Consider the following 26,527-nt stretch of genomic DNA (forward strand, 5'->3'; position numbering starts at 1 on the left):
AATCCTCCTCAGCCCTCCTTTCTGCCCCCATTCCCAGGAACCTGATCTGCTTTCTGTCTTTATCAGTTAATCTGTATATTTCTTATTTTTATCTAATGCTCATCTTAAGTGAAATAATCATGGTTGATAAAAAATTTTAGGAAAATGAGGCTGGGCATAGTAGCTCACACCTGTAATCTCAGCCCTTTGGGAGGCCGATGTGGGTGGATCACTTGAGATCAGGAATTCAAGACCAGCCTGGCCAACATGGTGAAACCCTGTCTCTACTAAAAATAAAAAAATTAGCCAAATTTGATGGCATGTGCCTGTAATCCCAGGTACTTAGGAGGCTGAGGCAGGAGAATCACTTGAACCCAGGAAGCAGAGGTTACTCTGGGCCCAGATTGTGTATATTTATATTTTCCAGCCTGGGCAACAGAGCGAGAATCTGTCTCAAACATACAACAACGAAAAATGGTTTGTCATTCAGCACATTCATTTTAGAAGTTAAAATCTTCTTCTTTGTTACCTGTGAACGGCATGTTAAGTTTTCTGTTACTGGGTAGTGTGTGATTGCTACAGCAGACGGCAGGGGAGTGAAATGGCTCTAGAGCTTCCCAGCACTTCTTGGGCACTAGCTTTTCTCCATGAAAGTTATTCGACTAATATTTTTTTCCCCTACAAATTTTTTGGATATTCAGAATCCAAATGGTAATATTAATAACTGGATTAATTATTCCCCTTTATTACCTTAACTACTCAGGCCTGGCTGCTTATATTACCGTAAAATATTTAATTGCTGTCATCTACACAAAGTGTTTTTCCCCTTTATTGAAACTGTGAGTTAGTTTTTCCTTCTAGTTCTCAGATTTTAATTAATCTTTAACTACCTTATAAAGAGCAGAGTACAATGTGTTATCTTTCTTCATTTGCAAGGCATGTGAATTGTAGAGTAAAGATACCTGCTTCAGTAGGACCAGTGACCTTCAGGCAGTTCTCCTCAATTCTTAGCCCAAGGAATATGTTATACTCAAATGTATGGCTCATACAGATTGTTGTGCTATCCTGGAAAGACATAAACTTGATAAATGGTCAATGAAATGCTGCAACTATTGGAAAAGGTGGGCCAGGTGTGGTGGCTCACACCTGTAATCCCAGCACTTTGGAAGGCCAAGGTGAGTGGATCACATGAGGTCAGGAGTTAGAGACCAGCCTTGCCAACTTGGTGAAGGCTCATCTATACTAAAAATACAAAAATTAGCCAGGCATGGTGGCACACACCTGTAATCCCAGCTACTTGGGAGGCTGAGGCAGAAGAATCACTGGAACCTAAGAGGTGGAGGTTGTACTGAGCCGAGATTGCACCACTGTGCTGCAGCCTGGTGACAAAGCAAGATTTCATCTGGGGAAAAAAAATCTCATAGTTAAGTAGGAAACAAGTGACTTCAAAATGGGTGTAACATGAATGTGATGACAGCTGAATTTTTAAAATTCCCCAAACTCTTCTTTTAAACAGACCAACAAGGATAATAAAGGAAAAACTCACAGATATGGCAACATATTGATAAGGAATTCTTGCAAAACACCAGAATGTATGTGTGGCCGAATTACCAACAGCAGTGGGAACTGTACAAGGTTAACAGCTTTGTTGCAGTGAAGAACAAGAAATAAAAAGGCAAAAATGCCAAAAATATTACTCCTGTCCCTTAACTGACTGCATAGTTACTCTCTAGCTCCTGGTAATGCTTTATTTTTGTCTTAGTCTGTTTGTCTGATATTAATATCACTTACCAATTTCTTTCATTGAGTATCTCATATATTATCCACTTCTTCAGTTTCAACATTGCTGTCTCTGTGCATTTTTCATGTGACTTACGGAAAGAGAAGCTGTCTGGAAGCAGGACAGATAGTGTTATTCTGCACCGCCATCCTAGTTATGACCAGCGTAGTTCTATTAATTGGCAAATCCACTCTGATTGGTCAGTACCTGGACTATGCTAAATGTCAAATATTTGCAATATCCCTAGCAGAATTTTATTTTTTTAATGCAATATAACAATCTTTGTCATTCAAGTAGAGAGCTAAGTCCATTTATATTTGTTGTGATTAATACTTTTTTCCCCACCTTATTATGTGGTTTATGTTTATCTCATTGTTTTATTTCTTTCCTTCCTTTCCTGCTTTATTTTTTTACCTAACTGAGGCTTTCTCCTACTTTACCTCATGTTTTTTCTTCTCAGGAATTAGTTTTATGCCTATTTTAAAAAATGAGTTTAAAGATTATTTTAACATGTATATTTGACAAAATCTAAGTTAATGTGTTTACCCTCCTCAAATCAAGGGCTGAAGAAAGTTCAAATTCACTCATCTCCTTCCAACTTTATATGATTTTCCCCAATATTTTAATTCTATCCTGACTCCCTGACCTCCAGATTCAGCATTATTGTTTTATACAACTAATAACAGTTTAGGTTACTCACCTATTTACCAATTTCTTTGCTTATTATGCCCCATTACATTTTAAATGTTACAGCTGCATTCATTTTCCTTCCTCATGACGTCAATCCTTGGGAAGTTCTTTCAGTAAAAATGTGTTGATAATAAACTCTTGGTTTTTATTTATGTGAAGATGTCTTCACTTTGGTCTCATTCTTGAAACTCTTATTCCTCATAGACTTCTAGGACAGTATTTATCTCTCAGACGTAATTCTACTACCTTATGCTTTTAGCATAGCCATTGGACTATTACCTGGAAGATGATCTTTTCTATTTGACTGCTTCTAAGTTACTTTTCTGTGACCCTCTAAAGTTTTACTATGTGTAGGTATAGATTTCCTTTTAAGGTATCCTTTTGCGTTTCTCAACGTGAGGATTTGTATTTATCAAGACTCCTAGAAAATTCTCAGCCAACATATTAAATATTTACTGTTTTCCTTTCTATTTTCTCTGAAACACCAGCTAAATGAATTTTATAATTTATTCATTTATTCTGTCTTTTAATCTGTTTTTAATTTTTTGTATCTTGTCTTCGAGCTGTTTTTTGTGTAGTATTTTTGGATTTCTTTTCTAGTATATTTTTTATAAAATTGTACATAATTTTTTATTTCATTGAGTTTTAAATTTTGTTTTTTGTTTTTTTGAAAGTTCTATTTGGCTCTTTAAAAAAGAATTTTAAAAATTAAATGCAATTTGATTCTTTTGCTGAGATAATCTTTATGATTTCTCATTACTTTCTCAAAATTCCATTTTTAAAAAACATTGAGTATTTTATGTTTTGGGGCCTTTGCTGGTATCATTTTGCTGAATTTTGTTTCTGCAGACTTTCATTTCTGATGCTTCATTTTCTTGATTAGTTTATGATTGTCTATGAGCTGATTATTTTTTCTTAGATGTTTCCTGGAGAAATGCTTTCAGGCACAGGGTGAAGTTCATTGCTCCAAAGAGGGTGTATGTTTGCTACTATCAGTCAATTGTAGCTACTTACCCACCTGTGCCTATTTTAGTTTCAACTAAACTCTCAAATATTTTGGATTATACAATTAGAGTGAATTCAAACTGCAGAACATTGTAAAGACCAATAAATCTCAAGGGAGACTTATTTTCCCTTTATTCAGAGAAATAGCCAATTTCTGCTTTGATATTTTACGATATAAGTAATTCCTATCTCTGTCCCGTTTCCTGCAAAATGTCCATTTCCTAATCCTTGGAACCTATTAATATTACTTTATATGGCAAAAGGGCTTTTCAGATGTGATTATGTCAAGGACCTTGAGATGGAGAGCTCATCCTGGGCCACATGGATGGGCCCAGTGTCATTGCAATGGACCTTATAAAAGAGATACAAGAAGTTGGGGTGATGGGAGGATGGGGCTGCAAGCCAAAGAACAGAGTAGGTCTCTCGAGTTGAAAAAAGCAACGTCTTAGACTGCTTGAGCTGTGTTTAACTATCAGATGCTGGGCGGCTGAGGCAAAGAAATGTGTTTCTCACACTTTTGGACACCAGAAGTTCTAGATCAAGATTCTTGCATGTTCAGTTTCAGGTGAGAACCTCATCACGGCTTGTAAGTGGCCACCTTCTTGGTATGTCCTCACACGGCCTTCCCTTGCCACAGGATCTTTTCCTTTCTCTTCCTCTTCCTCTTCTAAGTCGGAAGCCCTATCAGAAAAGGGCCCCACCCTTGTAATCTCACTCACCTTTATCTCCTAAAGATAAATTTTCAAATACTGTACACAGGATTTTTTTTTTTGTTTGTTTGGGGGAACAGTTCAATCCATAGCAAGCAAGGAAACAGATTCTTCCCTGAAGCTTCCAGAAGGAGTGCAGCCTGCCAATACCTTGATTTTAGATTTCTGGCCTCCAGACTTGGAAGAGAATAAATCTGTGTTGGTAAGTAACCAAGTTTCTGGTAATCTGTTACCACAGTGATAGAAATGAATAGGTTCCTTTTGATATTTTTTGTTGACCTTGCAATGTGAGATGAGTGACCTTTGGAATTCCGCCTTTTCTAGGAAAACGTGATAATCTTCTATGAAACTACCCACTTTGGGTGGTTTGGATCTACCCTCTGGTGCTCTGTGCAGCTGCAGGCGGGAGCGAGCAGGTGCAGAGCTTCCCAGAGGCCTTTGCGGTGGAAAGATGCTTTGGCGCCCTCACCCACCCCACCTCTCTGTCATGCTTTTTTTTTTTTTTTTTTTGGTGTCTGTAGACTTTCTCTCTGACAACTCATCAGTGCTTTTTACAAATCATGTTTTTAATATCCAGCATTTTAGCTGTTTCAATCAGGTGGGGTTTTCAGTGTGAAGTCTGTCACAATGCGGGAAATCAAAGACTAGGGAGCCTTTCATAATTACTTTCCAAAGTGTTCCGCACGCTGCACAGTGGGGTATACAGATGTCATCAATATCTATCTTTCTTACTGGCCCTCTGAAGCCTGGAAGTTCCCTGAAGCTGGAATCTCTCAGTCAACTTCTTATAGAGAGTGAGAACTTAAATACTAATGACTTATATCATGGGCTCCTTAGAGACTGTTTTTCTAAACAATTCATTATCTACTATTCATAAAGCATTTCCTAGGAGGGAAGGATTTGGCTGCCAAGTTGCACTTGAGGAAATAGCTATTGAAACTGACCCTGTTTATACTCTTGTGTCATAATTATCTGGTGGATAGTTTTTAAAGCTTTGGGTAGCTTTCTTCTTTTCAATTTTCAAAATGCAAAGAAGTCTGAAAAAATGACATGAGTTGCATCTACTATTACTGTGCCTCTCCTAGATTTTCCTCTTTTTTTTTCAGTATGCAGGTTGTCAACTAATTTACTCAGAGCTTCTCTGTGTTTAACTCTGTCAAGAAAAATAACCCTGAAAATCATAGAGGGAAATGATGAGGCGCGGGGTGGGGATGAGGGGCAGCAACTCAATCAGATCGATGACAGTTTTTCTTATCCCACCTGAATCATCTCTGTGAACAAAGGGAGGTTAGTTTCTTTTTATATCCAGCATACCTTAGAGCCAAGCATTTTACTGCCAGAGCTACATTTCGTGATTTTCTTTTTGCCCGTAATAGTATGTGTTTTGTAATAGCTTCAGTAAAGAAGTCATTGTGGTTGAGTCACAGATCATGTTTTCTAAAAAGTCCATTTTCTATAAGGATGTCAAGACAAGCCCCTAAAATGCTTGAGATCTAGAGAATAAAACCTATTAATAGTTCAGTGGCGTGCCAGTGTGCCCATTTTAAATACAAGCGGCAACGCCCAAATGTTTGGTGTTATTAGATTGTAGCATTTAGCAATATAAATTGGAAACATGGAAACAATGTAAATGAATATACTTTTCTGGGTGAATTCTGAGGACTGTCTCTGGGAAATCAACTTTATTGGAATATGTGCTATAGTTAGAATGTATTTACGCCAGTGAAGTTGGGGGGACCCAGATGTGGAGTTATTTTGTTTTACCATAATCATTGGAAAAGTGACTACATTCTCAGTTTATTACATATTGATGAAGCATTTTGAAAAAGAATTGCTGCTGTATCCACTATGTACAGTTTTTTAAATAAAAAACTACGTATTGGCTTCTAGTCTTGTTCTAAAGTGAATATAAGATTTATGTAAAATTTTATTTTTTAAGATATTACTTTGCAACTTAGTCTCACTGAAAGAGAATTTTTTTTCTTTTTGCTGGAGAAAATTCGTTTCCTGAACTGTTTATTATACCATATATTTTTTCTATGAATCTCCCTTGCCCTTTATATGGTTTTCATTTCTCAACAAAAGTAAGTGGCTCGTTTTTAGTATTTTATAATGCTGAATACTACAATACTCAGACATTTTACTCCCTGCTTGGGGAAACATCTTGTTATGTACATTATGATGTGGGGTAATCAACACGGAAGGCAGTAGTCAAGAAAAGGTTTTAGATAATTTAAGTATGTTTTCACTCCTTTTTACATTATATCCTCAGCACAGTTTAAACTTTATTTGTCCTTGAACTGCTTTGCAGGCTAAGCACAGTCTTTGCCTGAAGCTGGTGTGGGCAGTCAAGAACTGTGAATTAGACTATAAATTACTCCTTCCAGTGTACATGACTACACACTTCTATTTGGTGAATTTCAGATAATGGTAGGAACGTTCTGAAGATATTTCTGACTCCTGCTCTCATCTCAATGATGAGTAGTTGTGTTACAATGAGAGCACCTTCACCGAACTCTGCTCCTTCACCCAGCCCGCTGGCTTACCCAGACCCTCTGTCCTTCAGTCAGGCACTGCTCTAAGGCCCCTGGCGTTAACCCCGCAGAGCAGTGAGCCGTATATTAGCACATCCACTTCTGCTCTCATCCACTCTTTTACCTACCAAGGATCGTTTGGCTGTGCTAGGATGAAGTCTTGATTTCCCAAGATAAAAAGAAAAGGGCATACTCTTTATAAAGACCTACTACTTGCAAAGGAAGTATAATTATTCAAACATGGGGCTTTGCTTTCTCATCTGCAATAGGGAAAGTTAGAAGACAGTTAAAATCCATAGCTCTTGAAATGGAAGGCGTTTAACCCGATAATCTTATGCAGTAAGGCCATAATTCATTTATGAGGGTAAAATAACATTTTTTTGAACATGGAAAGATTCAACAAGTAACATGAATGCTACCTAAAGAAAATACTGAGGAATTTAATGTATTCAAATGAGAATTTTTTTTTTTGTTAATCAGTGAGAGCTTGTAATGTTGCTCAGATTGGCCTTAAACTCAGGGCCTCGCCGCCTCAAGCACCAGGACATCTGGCCGGAGCCACTGCGGCCCCCTCAAATGAGAATTAATTCAGAGCAGATTTCAAGATAGAAGAAGTAAGGAAAAGGAAAGCATTGTGAGCAGTGACTCTTGTAAAATACATTTGGTTAAATCTAATATGGGCATTTGAAATGGAGATACTAGGTAAGATTCTTGACATGTCTGATTACGCTCAAGGGATATAAGCTATTGCACAAATGCATTTCAATAATATTTACGTCTTTAGATCCAAGAGGTGGACAGCATGGGGGAAATAAACACATTAATCTTCTCAGTAAATCTTTCAAGCACATGCTCTAGGCTTTATTTTAGGCACCGACGTAGACAGCTTACCATTTTATGTGTCCGTTCTAGTAGAGAACTGTAGGGTCGTGGGGTGTGTCCCCTATCGCTGTGCTGAGGCGCTGGATCTGGGAGAGAAAGAGACAAGACACCAAAGAACAGAATAAGAGCAGCTGAGCTCGAGGGGCCGGTGCCACTTAGAAGCGGAGGCAGGCAGGCCCGTGCGTCCACTGTATTGATTAGGTATAGGTTGGGGGCGAGGGTAGTGAGTGAGGTCATCCTAGAATAGAAATGGAATTAAATAACTCATCACTAAGGGTAGTGATGGGGTCGAGACAATCACGTGAGCAATAAGGGGTCCACCCCGGTAGGTCACCGAGACACCCAGGTGTGCAGCAGGGAGAGTGCAGTGCGCAACATCTCTTACCTCGGGCAGGCCTCTTCTAAGGATTTCTGTGGGAGGAGACTGAGTCAGCACAGCAGCAAGAGAGCTGACAAGGTGTACAGCCACCGGGGCCTACAGCCCCTCGGACGTTGGCCGGATTGCCGGCCTGAGGCCAGCTTTCCACCAGAACTGGACAAAAGATACATCAACTCCCTTCCGGGAGGACTGACTCTGGCTCCAAGCCTGCCATACAGCAGGTGTCGTTCAGGTGCCTTTATGATGCTGAGCTCTGCTGCCTGGGCTGGCCTGCCAGGTAGCACATGCCCTTTCAGGCTGGGGCACTACCGCCTGGGCTACTGATCCTTGTCCCGGTGTGGCCGTTTTTCCCTGGTTCATGCTCTGCTCTAGATACTCCTCTGACTGCAAACTAAGATATGATTGTATAAAAGGATTATATATATAAGGAAATAAGCAGTTATTTATATATATAATTATATATAAGGCAAACTGAGAATCACAAAGTCTGCAGATACTGGAATTTATCTGCACACAATATAAACAAAATGTTTGCTTAAAGAAACAAGGTGTATCTAAATTATCAAATACTAAAAAATGATCAGTTGTGATAAAATAGCTGTATAGAATTTATACAGATTTTTTCAAAAAGCTATTTTTTCAAAAAGCGATTTTTTCAAAAATTTTTTTTCAAAATGGAAATTTTATCAGATAGCTAAAGCTGAAGGGAGAATCATCCAAAAATAGACGAGAGACAAAGCAAACTGGCATGAGAGGAATAAGGGATACACGTATTAGAACTATGGCTGAGAATTTTCTAGAATTGCTGAAATACTACATTAATCAGATTCGGAGAACTCAACATACTCCAAATCAATAAATCCATAGAACTAGGCATTTGGTAGAAAAACTACAGAGCAGCAAAAGGGAAGCAATAAGGAATGACAGACTGGCTGGATCTAGTCAACAGTACAAATCAAAGCACAGTGCAAAATCTTCAGAAGGCTTAGAAAAATGAAATTATATACCCATTAAGTAAAACTGCTTTTCAAGAACAAGGGCAAAATAGATATTCTTCAGGCAACATTAAAATACCAGTTTTAGTGTATCTAAAACATGTACTTAAAGAAATATTCCAGAAGCAAGCATTAGAAATGCAAAAAAAAAAAAAAAAAAGCTAGGAAAGAAATCTGTAAACAAATGCTAATTATACAAACACTACATATACTGTCTAATTTGTGATTTTTAAAAATAAAAACTAAAAGAGGGACAGAAGTAGCATATTGAGAAACAGGTAGTGTAGCGTTAAGCACTTAAAGATTTTCATACAAGCTAGGAGAAGAGATAAACGTGGGTTCTACGTTTTAAAACTACATGTGCTTATTGAATCATTTTAGGGTTTCTCTGATAGGATAGAAATGGAATTAAATAACTCATAGAAAAGGAAAACTAAGAAATTAAGGGAAAACTGTAAAGATCATGAGAAATTAGCACCTGATAATGGTTTGGCTGTGTCCCTGCCCAAATCTCATTTGAATTCCCACGTGTTGTGGGAAGGACCTGGTAGGAGGTGATCAAATCATGGGGGCAGATCTTTACTATGCTATTCTTGTGATAGTGAATAAGTCTCACGAGATCTGATGGTTTAAGAAGGAGGAGTTTCCCCGCACAACTTCTTTCTGCCTGCTGCCATCCATGTAAGACATGACTTGTACCTCCTTGCGTTCCCCCATGACTGTGAGGCCTCCCCAGGCACTTGGAACTGTAAATCCATTAAACCTCTTTATTATGTGAATTTTCCAGTCTTGGGTTTGTCTTTATCAGCAGTGTGATAATGGACTAATAAAGAAAATTGGTACCAGGTGTGGGATGTGACTGAAAAGATAGGCAAAAATGTGGAAGCAACTTTGGAACTGGGTAATAGACAGAGGCTGAAACAGTTTGGAGGACTCAGAAGACAGGAAAATGTGGGAAAGTTTGGAACTCCCTAGAGACTTGTTGAATGGCTTTGACCAAAATGCTGATAATGATATGGACAATGGGATCCAGCCTGAGGTGGTCTCGGACGGAGATGAGGAACTTGGGAACTGGAGCAAAGGTGACTCTTGTTATGTTTTAGCAAAGAAACTGGCAGCATTTTGCCCCTGCCTTAGAGATTTGTGTAACTTTGAACTTGAGAGAGATGATTTAGGCCATCTGGCAGAAGAGACTTTCTAAGCAGCAAAGCATTCAGAGGTGACTTGCATGGTGGTAAAGGCATTCAGCTTTGAAATGGAAGCAGAGCATAAAAGTTTGTAAAATTTGCAGCCTGACAATGCAATAGAAAAGAAAATTCTAATAATTGCGCAGACTCAGGTGTCTCTTTATTAGCAATGTGAAAATGGACTAACACAGCAACATGGGAGAAGAAAATTAAAAGTACTATGTAAGATGTTAGAAGTGATTCCATGTATTAGTGATAACTGTACACATAAATATAGTAAGTGTCCATTTAAAAGAACTTTGATGTTTAATTAACAGACTGTTAAAAACAATATTGCTTTTTACAAAAGACACAGTTAAAACATGAAGGTACGGAAGACTTTGAAATAAAGAGACGGAAAAAGAATGAAAAGAAAGATGGTGTAGCTATTCAAATATCACAAAATGCATTCTGACAAAAATTATTAGAGATAGTATCATACTCCATATTGATGAAGAATTCAAATACCTAGAAGATACAACATTTATTTATACACCTACTAGCTTCAAAAGATGGAAAGCAGACATTGACAGAGCACAAGGAAACTAATGACCTTCACTGTCCTAGTGGGAGACCCTAATACAAACTCTGCGATTGTTAAACAGATAATATATCAGGATATAAAATATTTGAGCAGCACAATTAGCGGTATTGATCTGGTAGACATATATAGAACATTGCATGAAACCATTGAATACATGCACTTCTGAAGCACACAGGAAACATTACATAAATCGACCATTTAGGAAGATATTTGCCATCAATACATTTCAAATGATTGAGACTCTGTTCATACACTTTTACCACAATATAATTAGGTTAAAATGGCAAACATAAAGATAACGAAAAACTCCAGTGGCAGCAAGTGCTGATTATCCTCCAGAATCCATTCTTTCTTTTAGAACTAAAATTTGTGAAGGTTTGGCTGGGAACATGGTGCTTCTGCCTACCTTGTAACTAACTTCTGGAAATCAAGTTTTGGAGTGGGAAGTGCTTGATGCAACTTCCTCGTGGCATGTTTTGGAAAGGAAGTGGCTCGTAAGTCATGTTTTCTCTTTGCTTTTACCCACAGACTGGGATGCAGGTAAAGTCTGGGTGAGGCAGCCTCTTACAAAGGAGGCTCTTAGACCCTAGTGGTTGGGAGAACAGAACAGTAAGACAGACCAGCTCATGGGGCAGAGCAGCCACTTAAACGGGGTCTGCCCCTAACCGAGTGAGAAGTAAACGTCATTGTTTTTGAGCTACTTTATTTTTAGTTATGTTACAGCACCTTAGCTTACGTCATAGCTAATTCAGGCTCTCACATACATGGAAATTAAACACACTTCTAAGTAATTAGGAATCAAAGAAGAAATCAAAATGGAAACTAGGCTCTACATAGAACTAAAGAGTAACACAAACGTATTTTTGCTTCCTTACTTGTGCATATATGTGTGTACGTATTTTGTGGCCTGCCATTAAGGCAGCACTTAGAAATTATAGTCTTAAGTGCTTGTTTAATAGGCAAGGGCAAGCCTGAAATTTCATAAGCTAAGGATGCATTTGAGAAAGTTAGAGAAGGGAATGAACACCAGGGAAGTAGAAGTAAGACCGTGTTGAGTAGGCAGACAAAAATCCAAAAAGAATTAATAAGCAAAAAGTTTCCTGAAACATTAATGAAAGTGACAAACCTCAGGCAAAACTGATTAAAAGCACATGGAAAAGACATTAGAAAAGGAAAAGGGATGTGGAAGTGATGTGGCAGAAATTCAAAGATAAGGTATTTTGAAAGATTTCATGTCAAAAATTTGAAAACTTAGGCAAAAGTGACCGAAATTGAGTTTAGTGTCCACAAAGAACAAAGGAGAAACTTAGGTTAAAAACCAGAAGAAACCGTCAGGCTTTGCTTGGGAGCCGAAAGGCTGCACCCTGGGGCAGGGATCCCTATCCCTGGGTCACGGAGGGGCACCAGGCCCTGGCCTGTTGGAACAGGGTGGCACAGCAGGAGGTGAGCTGCAGGTGAGTGAGCATTACTGCCTGAGCTCCGCCTCCTGTGGGCTCAGCCGTGGCACTGGATTCTCAGAGAAGTGCAAACTTGACTGCGAACTGCAGGTGCAAGGGGTCTAGGCTGTGCCGCCTCCTGAGAATCTAGCTCTACCCCCGTCATTTGTGGAAAAATGATCTTCCACAAAACCAGTCCTTGGTGCCAAGAAGGTTGGGGAGCGCTGCCCCGGAACCAGGAGAAGCAGCAGAGATACAGCACCCTCCGAAGGCTGGGTCCTCCCACTGCAGCCGCTCAGCATGTGCCCAATTTTGCCGCATCCCGGGATTGCCGATGTTCATGGTGATCACTTGATTAAGGTGTTCTGCCTGCCAGGCTTCCCCACTGTGAAGCTATTCTTTTCCCTTGTGATATTAATGAATGTCTGATGGGGAGAGGTACTTTGAAACTCTGTAAACAATCCATTCTTCATCAAACTTTCCATTAGTTTATGTTAGTATACACTTAGAGTTTACTATTTTGTTAAGTGGGTTAATATATTACTATTACTTATTTTGATGTTAAGATTTTCCTGATTTAGCTAGTCCGCTGGGCCTGGATGAAGGTGGGGAATAGACACACAGGGCATAACTTTAAGGAGGCATTCATTCCTAGGATTATGCAAGTGAAGGGCTGTTATTCATATGATCCTGTGAAGGAGTGTCTCCTTAAATTTTGCCTTCTGGGTATCTTTCTTCCCTGGTCCTGACCTTCTTGTGAGGCTAGCTTTCTGTGTCATTTTGGCATGTCCCCCTCAGTCCCCTCAGTTACGTGAGCACAAGATGTTCCGGGTTTATCTCATGCTTACCTTGTCCTAGCCTTAGAATCAATTGCTTGTGCAAGAGTCCTGGTTTCTGTTAAGGGGAAATGGAATTGAGAATTCAAAATCTAGGCACTTACTGTGCTCTTTGATTTGGGGGCATTGGTGATTGTGTTCACTGGCCCTGTCAGTGAGCAGAGAAAGGGAATATAGGGCTGGTTACCCTCCTGCTGTTATTGTGATACTGAGTTCTCATGAGATCTCAAGGTTTTGTAAGTCTCTCTTCGCCGTTTTGCTGGTGCTTCTCTCTCCTGCCACGTTGTGAAGAAGGATGTGTTTGCTTCCCCTTCTGCCAGGATTGTCAGTTTACTGAGGCCTCCCAGCCATGCAGAACTGTGAGTCAGTTAAACATCTTTCCTTTGTAAATTACCCAGTACTGGCTGTGTCTTTATTAGCAATGTGAGGACAGGCTAATACAGTGAAAAATCTGGAGTCTATTATCTTTAACATACTTATTATTTGACCAAACATCTGTCCGTATCCAGTCTCCCATTTCTGCCACCATGCCATCCTATACTGGCACACACTCCACACTCCGCTTGGACGTGAGCACCCTGTTCTGGGCTGCCCCACATGCATGTACCTTCCTCACCCTACTGGAGCTCCCGTTCCTCATGACAGGCTTCCCCTGCACACGTGTTGTGCTGCGTGGTGTCAAAAGACAAAATTATGAGAAATGTAGTGTAAACACAGTAATTGCCTTTTATTTGCCATTCTAGAATTGGCAACACCTCATTCCAGAAGATAGAATGAGTATTTGAGCTGAGAGGGGGATTTCGGCGTTATAGACAGAAAAGCGCTGAGGAAAGTAGGAACAGAAGAAAAAGTGGATTGGTCATTTCAAAGTTCCTTACAGGGTCAAAGCAGAGGAGAGGCTTTCTGATGACACTGACTCAGGCTGACTAGAACCTCCTGTGTTTCGGAAAACTGGCCCCTTTCAAAGTTGAGTTGGATGATGCGCTTTTTTTTTTTTTTTTAAGCACAAGTGACTACATTCTCATTTGGTCTGCTGGGACCAGTGTAGGCTAGTTGTCTAAAACAAGGGCCTCCCATAAATGTGATTAACACTGGGCTCCCTCATGTGATGTCAGGGGACCTTCTGTATGAGCACCCTCTTGTCTCTGCCCAGGCTCTGACTCCCTGCAATTGGGTTGTCTGTGCACTTCACTCTGTTGGGCCACCCTGAGGCGTGGGCTCTCCTTCTCTTTCCTGTCCTCACACGCTGCGTGGGTGTCCTTCTCGGATAGACTGGGCTCTAATGTTGGGGTGCCTCTCCACAGGGGTAACTACCTAATCCCACTTGCTCTGGGATGCCCGTGCTGGGTGACCATCCTCAGATCGCCGCCTCTTTTTACTTAAAGTCTGACACCCTGTGCTGAGTGTCTCTATTCTGTGGACGACCTCCTCAACCTTATCGGACTTTGATAGACTCCTTTCGGCTACTATGGATGTTTTCCTTGTTCTGCCCCATTTAATGACTTGGCCCTGATTTTTTTTTCAGAATTTTTTTTATTAGGAAGGTAGGGAAAAGAAAAATGGGAAAGACAGACATGAAAACCCAAGTGTTTCCGCCCAGGCCAGAATAGCTCTTAGCAGATCTGACCAATATACTAGAAACAAGAAAACTACAGACAAATACATCATCAAAATGAATGCAAAAATTCTAAATGAAATATTAGAACTTGAGACAAAATGATATCTTAATAGAACATATAAATAGATCATGACAAAGTTGAACTTATTTCAGGAATTTAATGCTAGCTTGATATTAGAAAAGAGATAATGCATTACATTCAAAGAAAAACAAAAATCATGTACTCTTCATAGATACAGCAATTTCATTTGTCATTTTAACATTTATAGTACAAAATTTACCAAACGGAACAGAAGTGAACTTTCTTAATCTGATGAGAGTACTGAAAAAAATCCTACATCAGGCATGATATTTAAAGTACAATGTCGAACACTTTCCTTCTGAAATAAAGGATGAGACCAGAATACTCGCATTTCCATTTTTGAAAAAATGTTACTTTAAGTTCTGGGATACATGGGCAGAAGGTGCAGGTTTGTTACATAGGTTTACATGTGCCATGGTGGTTTGCCATACCTCTCACCCCAGCATCTAGGTTTCACGCCTCACATGCGTTAGGCGTTTGTCCGAATTCTCTCCCTCCCCTGGGTCCCACTCCCTAACAGGTCCTGGTGTATGATGTTCCCTTTCCTGTGTCCATGTGTTCCCATTGTTCAGCTCCACTTATGAGTGAGATTAGGTGGTGGCTAGTTTTCTGTTCCTGTGTTACTTTGCTGAGGATGATGGCTTCCAATTTCATCCCTGTCCCTCCAAATGACATGAACTCATTTTTTTTTTATGTCTGCAACGATATTCCACGGTGTAGATGCGCCACATTTTCTTTTTCCAGTCTCTCATTGATGGACATTCCTGTTGGTTCCCAGTCTTTACTATTGTAAATAGTGCTGCAATAAATGTATGTGTGTATATATACCAAGTAATGGGATTGCTGGGGAAAATGGTATTTCTGGTTCTATACCCTTAAGGAATTGCCACACAGTCTTCCACGATGGTTGAACTAATTTACAGTCCCACCAACAGCGTAAAAGCGTTCCCATTTCTCCACAGCCTCCCCAGCATCTGTTGCTTCCTGAGTTTTTAATGATCACCATTCTAACTGGCACAATGGTATCTCACTGTGGTTTTGATTTGCATTTCTGTAATGATCAGTGATGATGAGCTTTTTTTTTTCGTGTTTGTTGGCTGCATAAATATCCTCTTTTGAGAGGTGTCTGTTTATATCCATTAAAAAATGGGGTTTTTTTTTCTTGTAAATATAAGTTCCTTGCAGATTGTGGATATTAGGATTTTGTCAGATAGCTTGCGGAAATGTTCTCCTGTTCTGTTGGTTGCCTGTTCACTCTGATGATAGTTTCTTTTGCTGTGCAGAAGCTCTTTAGTTTAATTAGATACCATTTGTCAATTTTGGCTTTTGTTGCCATTTTGGCTTTTGGTGTTTTAATCATGAAGTCTTTGTCCATATCTATGTCCTGAATGGTACTGCCTAGGTTTTCTTCTAGGGTTTTTATGGCTTTGGGATTTACATTTAAGTTATTAATGTGTCTTGAGTTAACTTTTGTATAATGTGTAAGGAAGGGGTCCAGTTTCAGCTTTCTGCATATGGCTAGCCAGTTTTCCCAACACCATTTATTAAATAGGGAATTCTTTTCCCATTGCTTGCTTTTGTCAGGTTTGTCGAAGGTCAGATGGTTGTAGATGTGTGGTGTTACTTCTGAGGTCTCTGTTCTTTTCCATTGGTATACATACCTGTTTTGGTTACTGTAGCCTTGTAGTGTAGTTTGGAGTCAGGTAGCATGATGCCTCCCGATTAGTTCTTTAAGCTTAAGGTTGTCTTGAATACACAGGCTTTTTTTTTTTTTTTTTTGGTTCCATATAAAATTTAAAGTATTTTTTCCCTAATTCTGCAAAGAAAGTCACTGGTAGCTTGATAGAATAGCATTGAATCTATAAATTACTTTGGGCAGTATGGTCATTTTCAAGATGCTGATTCTTCCTATCCATGAGGATGGAATGATTTTCCATTTGTTTGTGACCTCTCTTATTTGAGCAGTGGTTTGTATTCTCCATGAAGAGGTCCTTCATGTCCCTTTAAGTTGTATTCTTAGGTATTTCGTTCTTTTTATAGCAATTGTAAATGGGAGTTCACTCATGATTTGGCTCTCTGCTTGACTATTATTGCTGTATGGGAATGCTTGTGATTTTTTGCATGTTGATTTTGTATCCTGAGACTTTGCTGAAGTTGCTTATCAGCTCTGAGTTTTGGGGCTCAGATGGTGGGGTTTCCTAAATACATAATCAAGTCATCTGCAGACAGACAATCTGAATTCTTCTATTCCTGTTTGAATACCCTTTATTTCTTTCTCTTACCTGATTACCCTGGCCAGAACTTCTGATATTATGTTGAATAGGAGTGGTGAGAGAGAATGTGCCAGTTTTCAAAGGGAATGCTTCCAGGTTTTGCCCATTCAGTACAATATTGGGTTTGTCATAAATAGCCCTTACTGTTTTGAGATATGTTCCATCAATACCTAGTTTATTGAGAGTTTGATTTTTTTTCTTTGAGACAGAGTTTCGCTCTTGTTACCCAGGCTGGAGTGCAATGGCGTGATCTCGGCTCACCGCAACCTCTGCCTCCTTGGTTCAGGCAATTCTCCTGCCTCAGCCTCCTGAGTAGCTGGGATTACAGGCACGTGCCACCATACCAGGCTAGTTTTTTGTATTTTTAGTAGAGTTGGGATTTCACCATGTTAGCCAGGATGGTCTCAGTCTCCTGACCTCGTGATCTGCCCACCTCAGCCTCACAAAGTGCTAGGATTACAGGCGTGAGTCACTGTGCCTGGCTGAGAGTTTATAGCATGATGGGATGTTGAATTTTATCCAAGTCCTTTTCTGCATCTATTGAGAAAATCATGTGATTTTTGTCATTGGTTCTGTTTATGAGATTGATTACATTTAATAATTTTTGTATGTTGAACCAGCTTTGCATCCCAGGGGAAAAGCCAACTTAATCATTGTGCTTATGCGTTTTGATGTGCTGGTGGATTTGGTTTGCCAGTATTTCATTGAGGATTTTTACATTGATGTTCATCAGGGATATTAAGCTGAAACTTTCTTTTTTCATTGTGTCTCTATCTCTTTCAGTTCTGCTGTGATCTCAGTTATTTCTTATCTTCTTCTAGCTGTTGAATTTGATTGCTCCTGCTTCTCTAGTTACTTTAATTGTGATGTTGGAATATCAATTGTAGATCTTTCCAGCTTTCTGTTGTAAGCACTTAGTGCTATAAATTTTCCTTTTAACAGTGCTTTAGCTGTATCCCGAAGATTCTGGTACATTGTCTCTTTGTTCTCGTTGGTTTCAAAGAACTTCTTGATGTCTGCCTTAATTTTGTTATTTACCCAGGAGTCATTCAGGAGCAGGTTGTTCATTTTCCATGTACTCGTGTGGTTTTGAGCAAGTTTTAAAATCCTGAGTTCTAATTTGATTGCACTGTGGTCTGAGAGATTGTTATGATTTCTGTTCTTTTGCATTTGCTGAGGAGTGTTTTACTTCCAACTATGTGGTTGATTATAGAGTAAGTGCTATGTGGTACTGAGAGGAATGTGTATTCTGTTGATTTTGGTGGAGAGTTCTGTAGATGTCTATTAGGACTGAGTTCAAGTCCTGAATATCTTGTTAATTTTCTGTCCCGTTGATTTGTCTAATATTGACAGTGGGGTGTTAAAGTGTCCCACTATTATTGTGTGGGAGTCTCTCTTTGTAGGTCTCTAAGAACTTGTTTTATGTAACTGGGTGCTCCTGTATTGGGTGCATATATATTTAGGATAGTTAGCTCTTCTTGTTGCACTGATCCCTTTACCATTATGTAATGCCCTTCTTTGTCTCTTTTGATCTATGTTGGTTTAAAGTCTGCTTTATCAGAGACTAGGATTGCAATCCCTGCTTTTTTTTTTTTTTTTTTTTTTTTTTTTGCTTTCCACTTGCTTGGTAAGTAGTCCTCCATCCCTTTATTTTGAGCTTATGTGTGTCTTTGCACATGAGATTGGTCTCCTGAATACAGCATGCTGATGGATCTTGACTCTTTATCCAATTTGTCAGTGTCTTTTGATTGGGGAATGTAGCCCTTAAATACATTTAAGGTTAATACTGTTGTGTGTGAGTTTCATCCTGTCGTCATGACGCTAGCTGGTTATTTTGCACATTAGTTGATGCAGTTTCTTCATTGTGTCACTGGTCTTTATATTTTGGTGTTTTTGCGGTGGCTGGTATTGGTTTTTCCTTTCCATATTTAGTGCTTCCTTTAGGAGCTCTTGTAAGGCAGGCCTCATGGTGACAAAATCCCTCAGCATCTGCTTGTCTGGAGAATTTCCATTTTTACTCATCATTGTATGGGAGGTCTTAAGTAATGTAAGAAAAGTCTAAATTATAGGAAGGAATCAGAACATATTTCTAAGTTTCCAACTTGAAAAAAATCTTTAAATATTTATCATATTAAAAAACTAAGCTACCATCAATTCTTAGAAAAAGTAAGACAGGTGTGGGTAAAGATGGCTACACATTCTTTCTACTACTTCAGTTCCTTTCTCCTTGACTCTAAGTTGGTCTTGATGACTTGCTTGACTAGAATGTAACAGAAGGGATGGACTTCGACTGCTAATGCAGAGAAACTCATTCATGAGAAACTCATTCCTGATCTCTTGGAATTCTGGCAGGGACCCCTGAGACACAGTTAGAAAGTTCAGTGCTGGAGAAGATCACATGTAGATCTTGAAGCCCACAATCCAGAATGAGCCTTGTCTTCCAACTCTCCATGTTGATATACCAGAAAGGTACAGGAAGTCCTCTGAGGCCCTCCTGAACAGCCCATCAGTCAGCTGAATCCTGCCAAGTAAACCTGTCAGTTTCACATGAACAGAGAATTGCTGATCTGAGCTCTGCCTGAAATCTTGACTCACAGAACAATAAGATATAATTAAAAGGTTGCTGTTTGAAACCACTAAGCTTTAAAATTTGTTTTACAGTAAAAGATAAATGGAACATATATGTGTAACAAAAATTAAGTATAGAAATGATAGCTTCTAAATGAAGACATACGGATATTTCCTTATTTAAATTTTACTGCCTTTTCTCTTATCACTTTTTGAATTCCTGTGTTTTTCAAAATTTGTTTACTCAGCTGAACCAATTTTTTTTTTATCAGATTGGCAGGCATAAAATAATTCTTCCAAAAGACAGTGTGTATTTCTATTCAAACATTTCCCCTGAAAAGTTTTCAACCAAGAGATTAATAAGTGTTCCTTGACAAAACTCAGTGTTTATTCCCTGACATGCAAGGTTGGACTGAACAGAACGAAGACATAAGCCTGATTTCTTAAGTTAGTAATGATTGAAATTAGTTCATCTGTAGGACTCACTAAGGCCAGGCTTGTTGAGGTAAAGGTATTTCTAATTATGTGTTTAGAATCCTCGGCAGAATGTGTTGACCTCTCTGTCAGATGATGTAGCTGAGCACATTATTCAAATATTTCTGTTAATATGGAGTGCCCGAGTCAAGAAGTAATGCATGATAGGTTTTGGAGCTTGGAAAAATAACAATGTTTATTTTATTTATTAAAATTTTGAGAATAGAATCGCTGAAACATAAAAAATTATTTCCTATGACAATTCTGAGACTTCTAATCAGATGGAAAATATTCAGAAGTTGTTCTTGGAATCAAATTTGTTTTTATTATAATTGTAGATGGCTTTGAATAAAGATCTTTAGAGAGAGAGAGAGAGTGTGTGTGTGTAGACACACACACACATACATACAATGGTGTAGTAGAGGAGTCTGAGTCTGAAAGTCCAGGCGTAGGCACCCTGGTACCATATCTTCCTCCACATAATTTGGTTTTAGAAAAATTCTGCCTTTCTCCAGTCCTCAGTTTCCTCAGCATTAAGTGAAGAGGGTGGGTTAGCATTAATAAAATTTGAGACCCAGAAGAAAGCTGAGAATTCATCTAGTTGGACTTTCTCCTTTTATAGATGAGAATACTATATGCTGGAATATATAGGATACATAGGATAATATGGTATGTATGTATGTATCCTATATACTGGTATATACAGGATATATAGGATACCCAGTATACACAGGATAACCATGCAATGTGTTGGTTATGATGGTTAATGTTGAATGTCAACTTGATTGGATTGAAGGATGCACAGTACTGCTCCTGGGTATGTCTGTGAGGTTGTTGTCAAAAGAGATTTATACTGAATTTAGTGGAGTGGAAAAGGCAGACCCACCCTCGATCTGGGCGCGTACAGTCTGATCAGCTGTCAGTGCAGTCAGAATAAAAGCAGGCAGAAGAACGTGGAAAGACTCCCCTGGTTTAATTTTATGGCCTACATCTTTCTCCCACACTGGATGCTTCCTGCCCTCGAACATCAGACTCCAAGTTCTTCAGCCTTGGGACTCAGACTGTCTTCCTTGCTCCTAGGTTTGCATATGGCCTATTGTGGGACCTGACCTTGTGATTCCGTGAGGCTATACTGCTTCATAAACTCCCCTTTATAGATACCTCTATTAGTTCTGTCCCTCTAGAGAACCCTGACTAATAAAGTGACCGAATGGAGACACTGAGAGTCAAAGGGACCCCAAAAACAATAAAATTATTTAACTGTAAGAAAATTTCCTAATAAAATTATATTAATGGGCCTATAGTATACTTCTATTTAAAATTTTTTTTTAAAACTAAGATTCTTTCTAAAAATGTATATATACTTCAAAGCAACCCTTCATAATAATGTAAATATAATAAATGAGCACAATAATTATTGGTATATGTTTATTTACCTTAATCAATTTCTTACATGAACTCATCTGTTATATATCAAATGTATAATTTCTGAAAAACATACTTTTTTCTCAAAATTGACTTATTTTTAGGTTTCTCATAAAATTGCTTATAATACTATATAAAGTTGCACTTGTTTAATGAATTTTGTATGGTGACACTTTGGGTGACCTTTCTCTGTAGATCTTAACCTTAATTAAGTTGTCCCTCTACAGGTAATGGATGTGATTGTATTTTTATATTAATGTAATTATTTCAGTCAAAATATTTTCAATGGTAATGTCTTTTTGCCCCCCAAAATTACATTTCATTGCAAATAGTTTACAAGGTAAATCTCATTAAACGTTATCTCTGATTTTAAAGAATATTTTAAAATCCAAAGTTAGAAAGATGTTGCAAAATCTTAAGTCATTTTTTTCCACTGGTTTGAGGAATAAAAAGTTTCAAAGTAGAATGTCCATTAAAAAATTCCTCCCACAATAAGTGATCATCTAAAGCACAATTTCTAAGTATTCTCAATTAAATATTGTATACTCTTGAGCTCTTATTTTTTAGTCCGTCCTTGATTGCATAGGGCTAATTTAAATTCTTACTGTGTTTAAGTTTTGTTTTCAATAATTGCAGTTACTAAAAGTTTAAAAAGGTGAAGCTTCTTGATGCTCCATTTATTGGATAGGTTGATTAAAGATTTTCAACAGATTTTAAAGAAAACATAATCAAAACTTAGATTACTTAGATTAGCACTTTTCAGTACTATTGTTGTGTGCTTAATTTGATACACAAAGTAGTTTTTCAGTGGTGCAATTACTGAGTTGATGATGGTCCGCCAAAAGAAAAAAGGGTATACCGCCCTGCTGAGGTACGTTTTTCTATTTAACATCAGCTTCATTAAGAGCATTTTGTGATTGAGATAATCTACCGCAGGCGTCAGCAAACTTGTTATACAAAGAGCCAGATGCTAACTGTTTCAGACTCTGTGAGCCATATTGTCACTGTTGCTCAATTTCACCACCGTACCGTGAGAGCAGCCATAGAAAACAGTAATCAAATACGTGGGGTTGTGTCTCCAGGGCCGTTGTAACAAAGCGTCACAGACTAGTTACCTCAAACTACACACAGTTATTCCCGCACGCTTTGAAGGCTACAAGTGTAATCAAGATACTGGCAAGGTTGGTTCCTTCCAGTGCTTCTGAGGGAGAATCTGTTCCCTGCCTTTCTCCGCGTTTCTGGCGGTTGCCAGCAACCTTCGGCATTCCTTGACTTGTGGCAGCTTAACTCAGAAGTCTGCCTCTGAAGTCACGTTGGCATTCTGCCTCTGTGCCTGTCTCTGCACCTCTGGTCCAAATTTCCCTTTTGTTTTTAATTGTACTTCAGGTTCTGGGGTACAGGTGTAGATCATGCAGGATTGTTGCATAGGTACATACATGGCAAGGTGGTTTGCTGCCTTCATTCCCCCATCACCTATATCTGGTATTTCTCCCTTTGTTATCTGTCCCCACCCCCCGCTGTCCCTCCCCTAGCCGCCGCCATCCCAGCAACTGACTGCAGTGTGTGATGCTCCCCTCACTGTGTCCACGTGTTCTCATTGTTCAACACCCACCTATGAGTGAGAACACGTGGTGTTTGGTTTTCTGCTCTTGTGTCAGTTTGCTGAGAATGATGGTTTCCAGATTCATCCATGTCCCTATGAAGGACACGAACTCATCATTTTCTATGGCTGCATAGTATTCCAATGTGTATATGTGCAACCATTGTGGAAGACAGCGTGGTGATTCCTCAAGGACCTAGAAATAGAAATACTATTTGACCCAGCAATGCCATTACTGGGTGTATACCCCCCAAATTATAAATTGTTCTGTTATAAAGACACGTGCACATGTATGTTCATTGTGGCACTGTTCACAATGTGAAGACCTGGAACCAAACCACATGCCCATTGATGATAGACTGGATGATCAAATTTCCCTGCTCTTATAAAGATGGTAGTGATTCGATTGGGGCCATCTTAATCCAGTATGACTTAATCTTATCTTGATTGTACATGCAGAGACCTGATCTCCAAATAAGGTCATATTTTCAGGTGCCAGGGGGTTAAGATTAGAATATACCTTCTGAAGAGACACAATTCTACCTACTATACTATGTTTCAAGGAAACATTTACAAAATCATGTTTTGTGGGCTATTTGCCAACCCTTTCTCTAACTGAACTTCAGTTGTATTAAAATGCTTGTAAATTTTTACAGCTATAGATTTTATATTATTGGTAAAATATTGCAGCTTAAATGCAGTTACAAATCATGTAGGCAGTGCAACCAATTCCAATTCCAATCCTGCTTATAAGTTAATTTAGTAAAGAATGGTATTTTTTCATAGCAGTATATCAACCTAAATTTATATTCACATAAATACTTTTATATCTATGATTAACTTTTAGCTGAACTTCAATAGCATTTCTAATTTCAAATGTTTTATCTTTTATAGAATGAATCTCCAAAAATTTTACTTTGATTTCGTGAATTGAAAAATCTGAATCATGATTAGAATTAACGGACTTTAAAAAATTTTTCTAATGATACTTATATAAAACTGGCATCATTGTGTTGTGTGCAAAGTTATGGTTCTACTAATAGAATTAACATATTAAAAAGTATATACTTTTTTCAGTCTTGCACAAGAAAACTCAGAATTAAACATAAGCAAAGATTAACTTAGAGTGGATTTGATCTAAAGGCAAAGTCATGCTTCATAGAGTTACATGTAAACTCATAGCGGAGGGTTTTACATCATCAGCCCTGGTCACAACCTTATTAAAATAGTTCCTGACTTTTGAAGTTGATGTTTTGCAGATTTGTTTTCTGATTCTCTTGCAGTTAGTAATGTCCCTCTCACCCTCATGGTTGATGACAAATGCTAATATTCTGTGGAAGTTAGACTTTATCATTGATCTTCTTCTGCAGTGGAGAATATTAGATTTTTATTAGTCATGTATTAGTTTTAAGTGACTTGTGCTAAAAAGTCTTATCAAAAGGAGAAAAAGGTACCAAACAGTCATAGACATCCCATAGTATAGGTGATGAACCGTCATAGCAAATGTATTCACACTACCTTTTCTACACCCGTGCTAGGACTGCTTAACTTCTATTTCTTACGCATGTTAAATGCATTTCTGTCTTGTAATGCCTTACCTATGTCACTGATGCCACCAACTGGAAGCCTGGTTTTCTGCATCACACACTGACCATGGCATGAACCATCTCACCTGGATGGTGCAGATGCTGGCAGGGGCAGCAGTGTCAAATGCTTCTCCTCCTACCGTGAGGACCAGAGGAAGGTAACTGTTCCTACCTCTACTGTCTGATTGTGTTTTGTTTTATTAGCAAATTCCCTGAATCACAATCCTGGAAGAGGAAGATTTCGTTACAGTGCATCTGAAAAATGGCAAGAAAAGATAGGGCTGATGCCTGTGTGTCTTTCAGATTTTATGAAACTATGTTAAAGTCAGAACGCTGTTAATTGCATGTACATGTCACACGTAGACATGCCCATGGCAGAAGAGGCACGTCCCAGTGGAACTGTGCTTAACCAATTTAGGCTTATTTTAATCTAACCATTAATATTTCACTTAAAGTCCTGAATAAACGCTGAACTTCCAGGATGTAGTATAATAGCCGTTAATTGTAGCTGTCGTAGGTAACCGCTACTTAATGTTCATCCTTAGAATAATGTCACATGGTAAAGCAGACTTTCAGGCTCTTGGACCTACTGGAGTTGCTTTATTTTTATGAGAGCGTGCTTTAGGCTTAACTTCTGCACATTATCTCCTGTGTGTTAGTTTAATTCTCTTTAATTTACCTAAGTAAATTTCCCTAAAGTAATCTGTCCCTCCCTTAGAATATATCCAGCTTGAAGTAGGTTAAAGGAAGCGGCTTTCTTCTGGAGAAAACAGCATCGTCTCTGGAGAAATGTAAAAAACTTCTGAGCTGGTGGTTCTTAAACTCTAGGGGGCATAAGAATCACCGAGGGTGCTTATTAAAACTGTAAATTTATTCTCTTCACTGGTAGTAAAAATTAAAAGTTCAATTACATTTTGGACATTTTAAAGGCTACTGACTTGCTTATTACCCCTCCCTTTTTACTTTCAAAATGCCTGTTTTCTCTCCCCTTTATTCCACGTAACAAATACTGAGTTTCTACTTTGTATCAAACATGTCTTGCTAACTAGGGTAAGGTCACCCTGAGCAAAGATGGGGGATTGCAAATGAGAAATAGAATAAGTGAATGCTTACTAAATAAAGATTAGATGCCTAACTTATTTTGTAGATCTTTAGATATTGTTACCTCTTTTTAAAAATATATACAACAAAGCCTCCTTTGAAATCTTAACTTTTCCTTAGTATTGTGACCCGGAAATGGAATTGATTTGTCATTTACAAAATATTTAATAGTGTCCAAGATTGTCATAAAGAGAAAAGTTTTGATCTCTTCTAATAGCTGATAGTCATAAACCATTCTTAGAGATCCTAAAATGTTTCTGGAGAATTATCAATTGTGCATAATTAATTACCTTGTTTGCCTGTTTTAACATTGGAAAACCAGAAGCAGTCGGGACATTAACTTTGAACACTGGAGTGAACCTGTAATGGCAAAGTCAATAGCAGTGATTCGCAAACTAGAGAACTTAAGGGGATTTCAGTTATTACCACTTACAGAAGATATGTGTTATTAATGCATTATCTTAAAAGAGGAGTGGAGATTATGCTGCAAAACTAATAGAACACTATTAAAGACTACCTCATTAGGGATGTCATCTTCCTTGGGTTTCTAGAAGACTGAAAAATGATTGTCTACTTGCTATCATACCATATAAACATTTGGCTCTTTGGTCAAATTTGTCTGAATTGATTAAACAAAAAAATACAGGAGAATAAAGAATAGGAAGATGAAAAATTCAAGGCAGGCTTAGGCAATAAACCAAATGACTGAATATCAAGTTTGACTTTAAAAAAGAATTTTTTATTAGATTCTCAGAAGTAGAGTTCAAGCTTAACACTTCAGAATGAGAGATTTCCAAAATCCTG

General features: G+C 38.4%; 1 protein-coding gene and 1 long non-coding RNA gene across 2 annotated transcripts in view; one reads left to right on the forward strand and one right to left on the reverse strand.

The window, feature by feature from the left end:
* Nucleotides 1–217: 217 nt before the first annotated feature.
* Nucleotides 218–8,156, reverse strand: LOC118149200 (uncharacterized). The gene is made up of 4 exons (XR_013529044.1): nt 7,966–8,156; nt 7,590–7,666; nt 1,771–1,870; nt 218–1,381 (listed from the first exon to the last, which is right to left on the reverse strand). It is a non-coding gene; the product is annotated as an uncharacterized LOC118149200 (long non-coding RNA).
* A 4,180-nt stretch (nt 8,157–12,336) lies between these two features.
* LOC128930066 (uncharacterized) overlaps nt 12,337–26,527 on the forward strand; it is a 332,066-nt gene continuing 317,875 nt past the window's right edge. The window contains exon 1 of the mRNA XM_078355193.1: nt 12,337–12,503. Within this exon, the coding sequence (XP_078211319.1) occupies nt 12,337–12,503 (167 nt within the window). The remainder of the gene's footprint in view (nt 12,504–26,527) is intronic.

This window comes from Callithrix jacchus, chromosome 18 (genome assembly GCF_049354715.1).
Source record: "Callithrix jacchus isolate 240 chromosome 18, calJac240_pri, whole genome shotgun sequence".
NCBI lineage: Eukaryota > Metazoa > Chordata > Mammalia > Primates > Cebidae > Callithrix > Callithrix jacchus.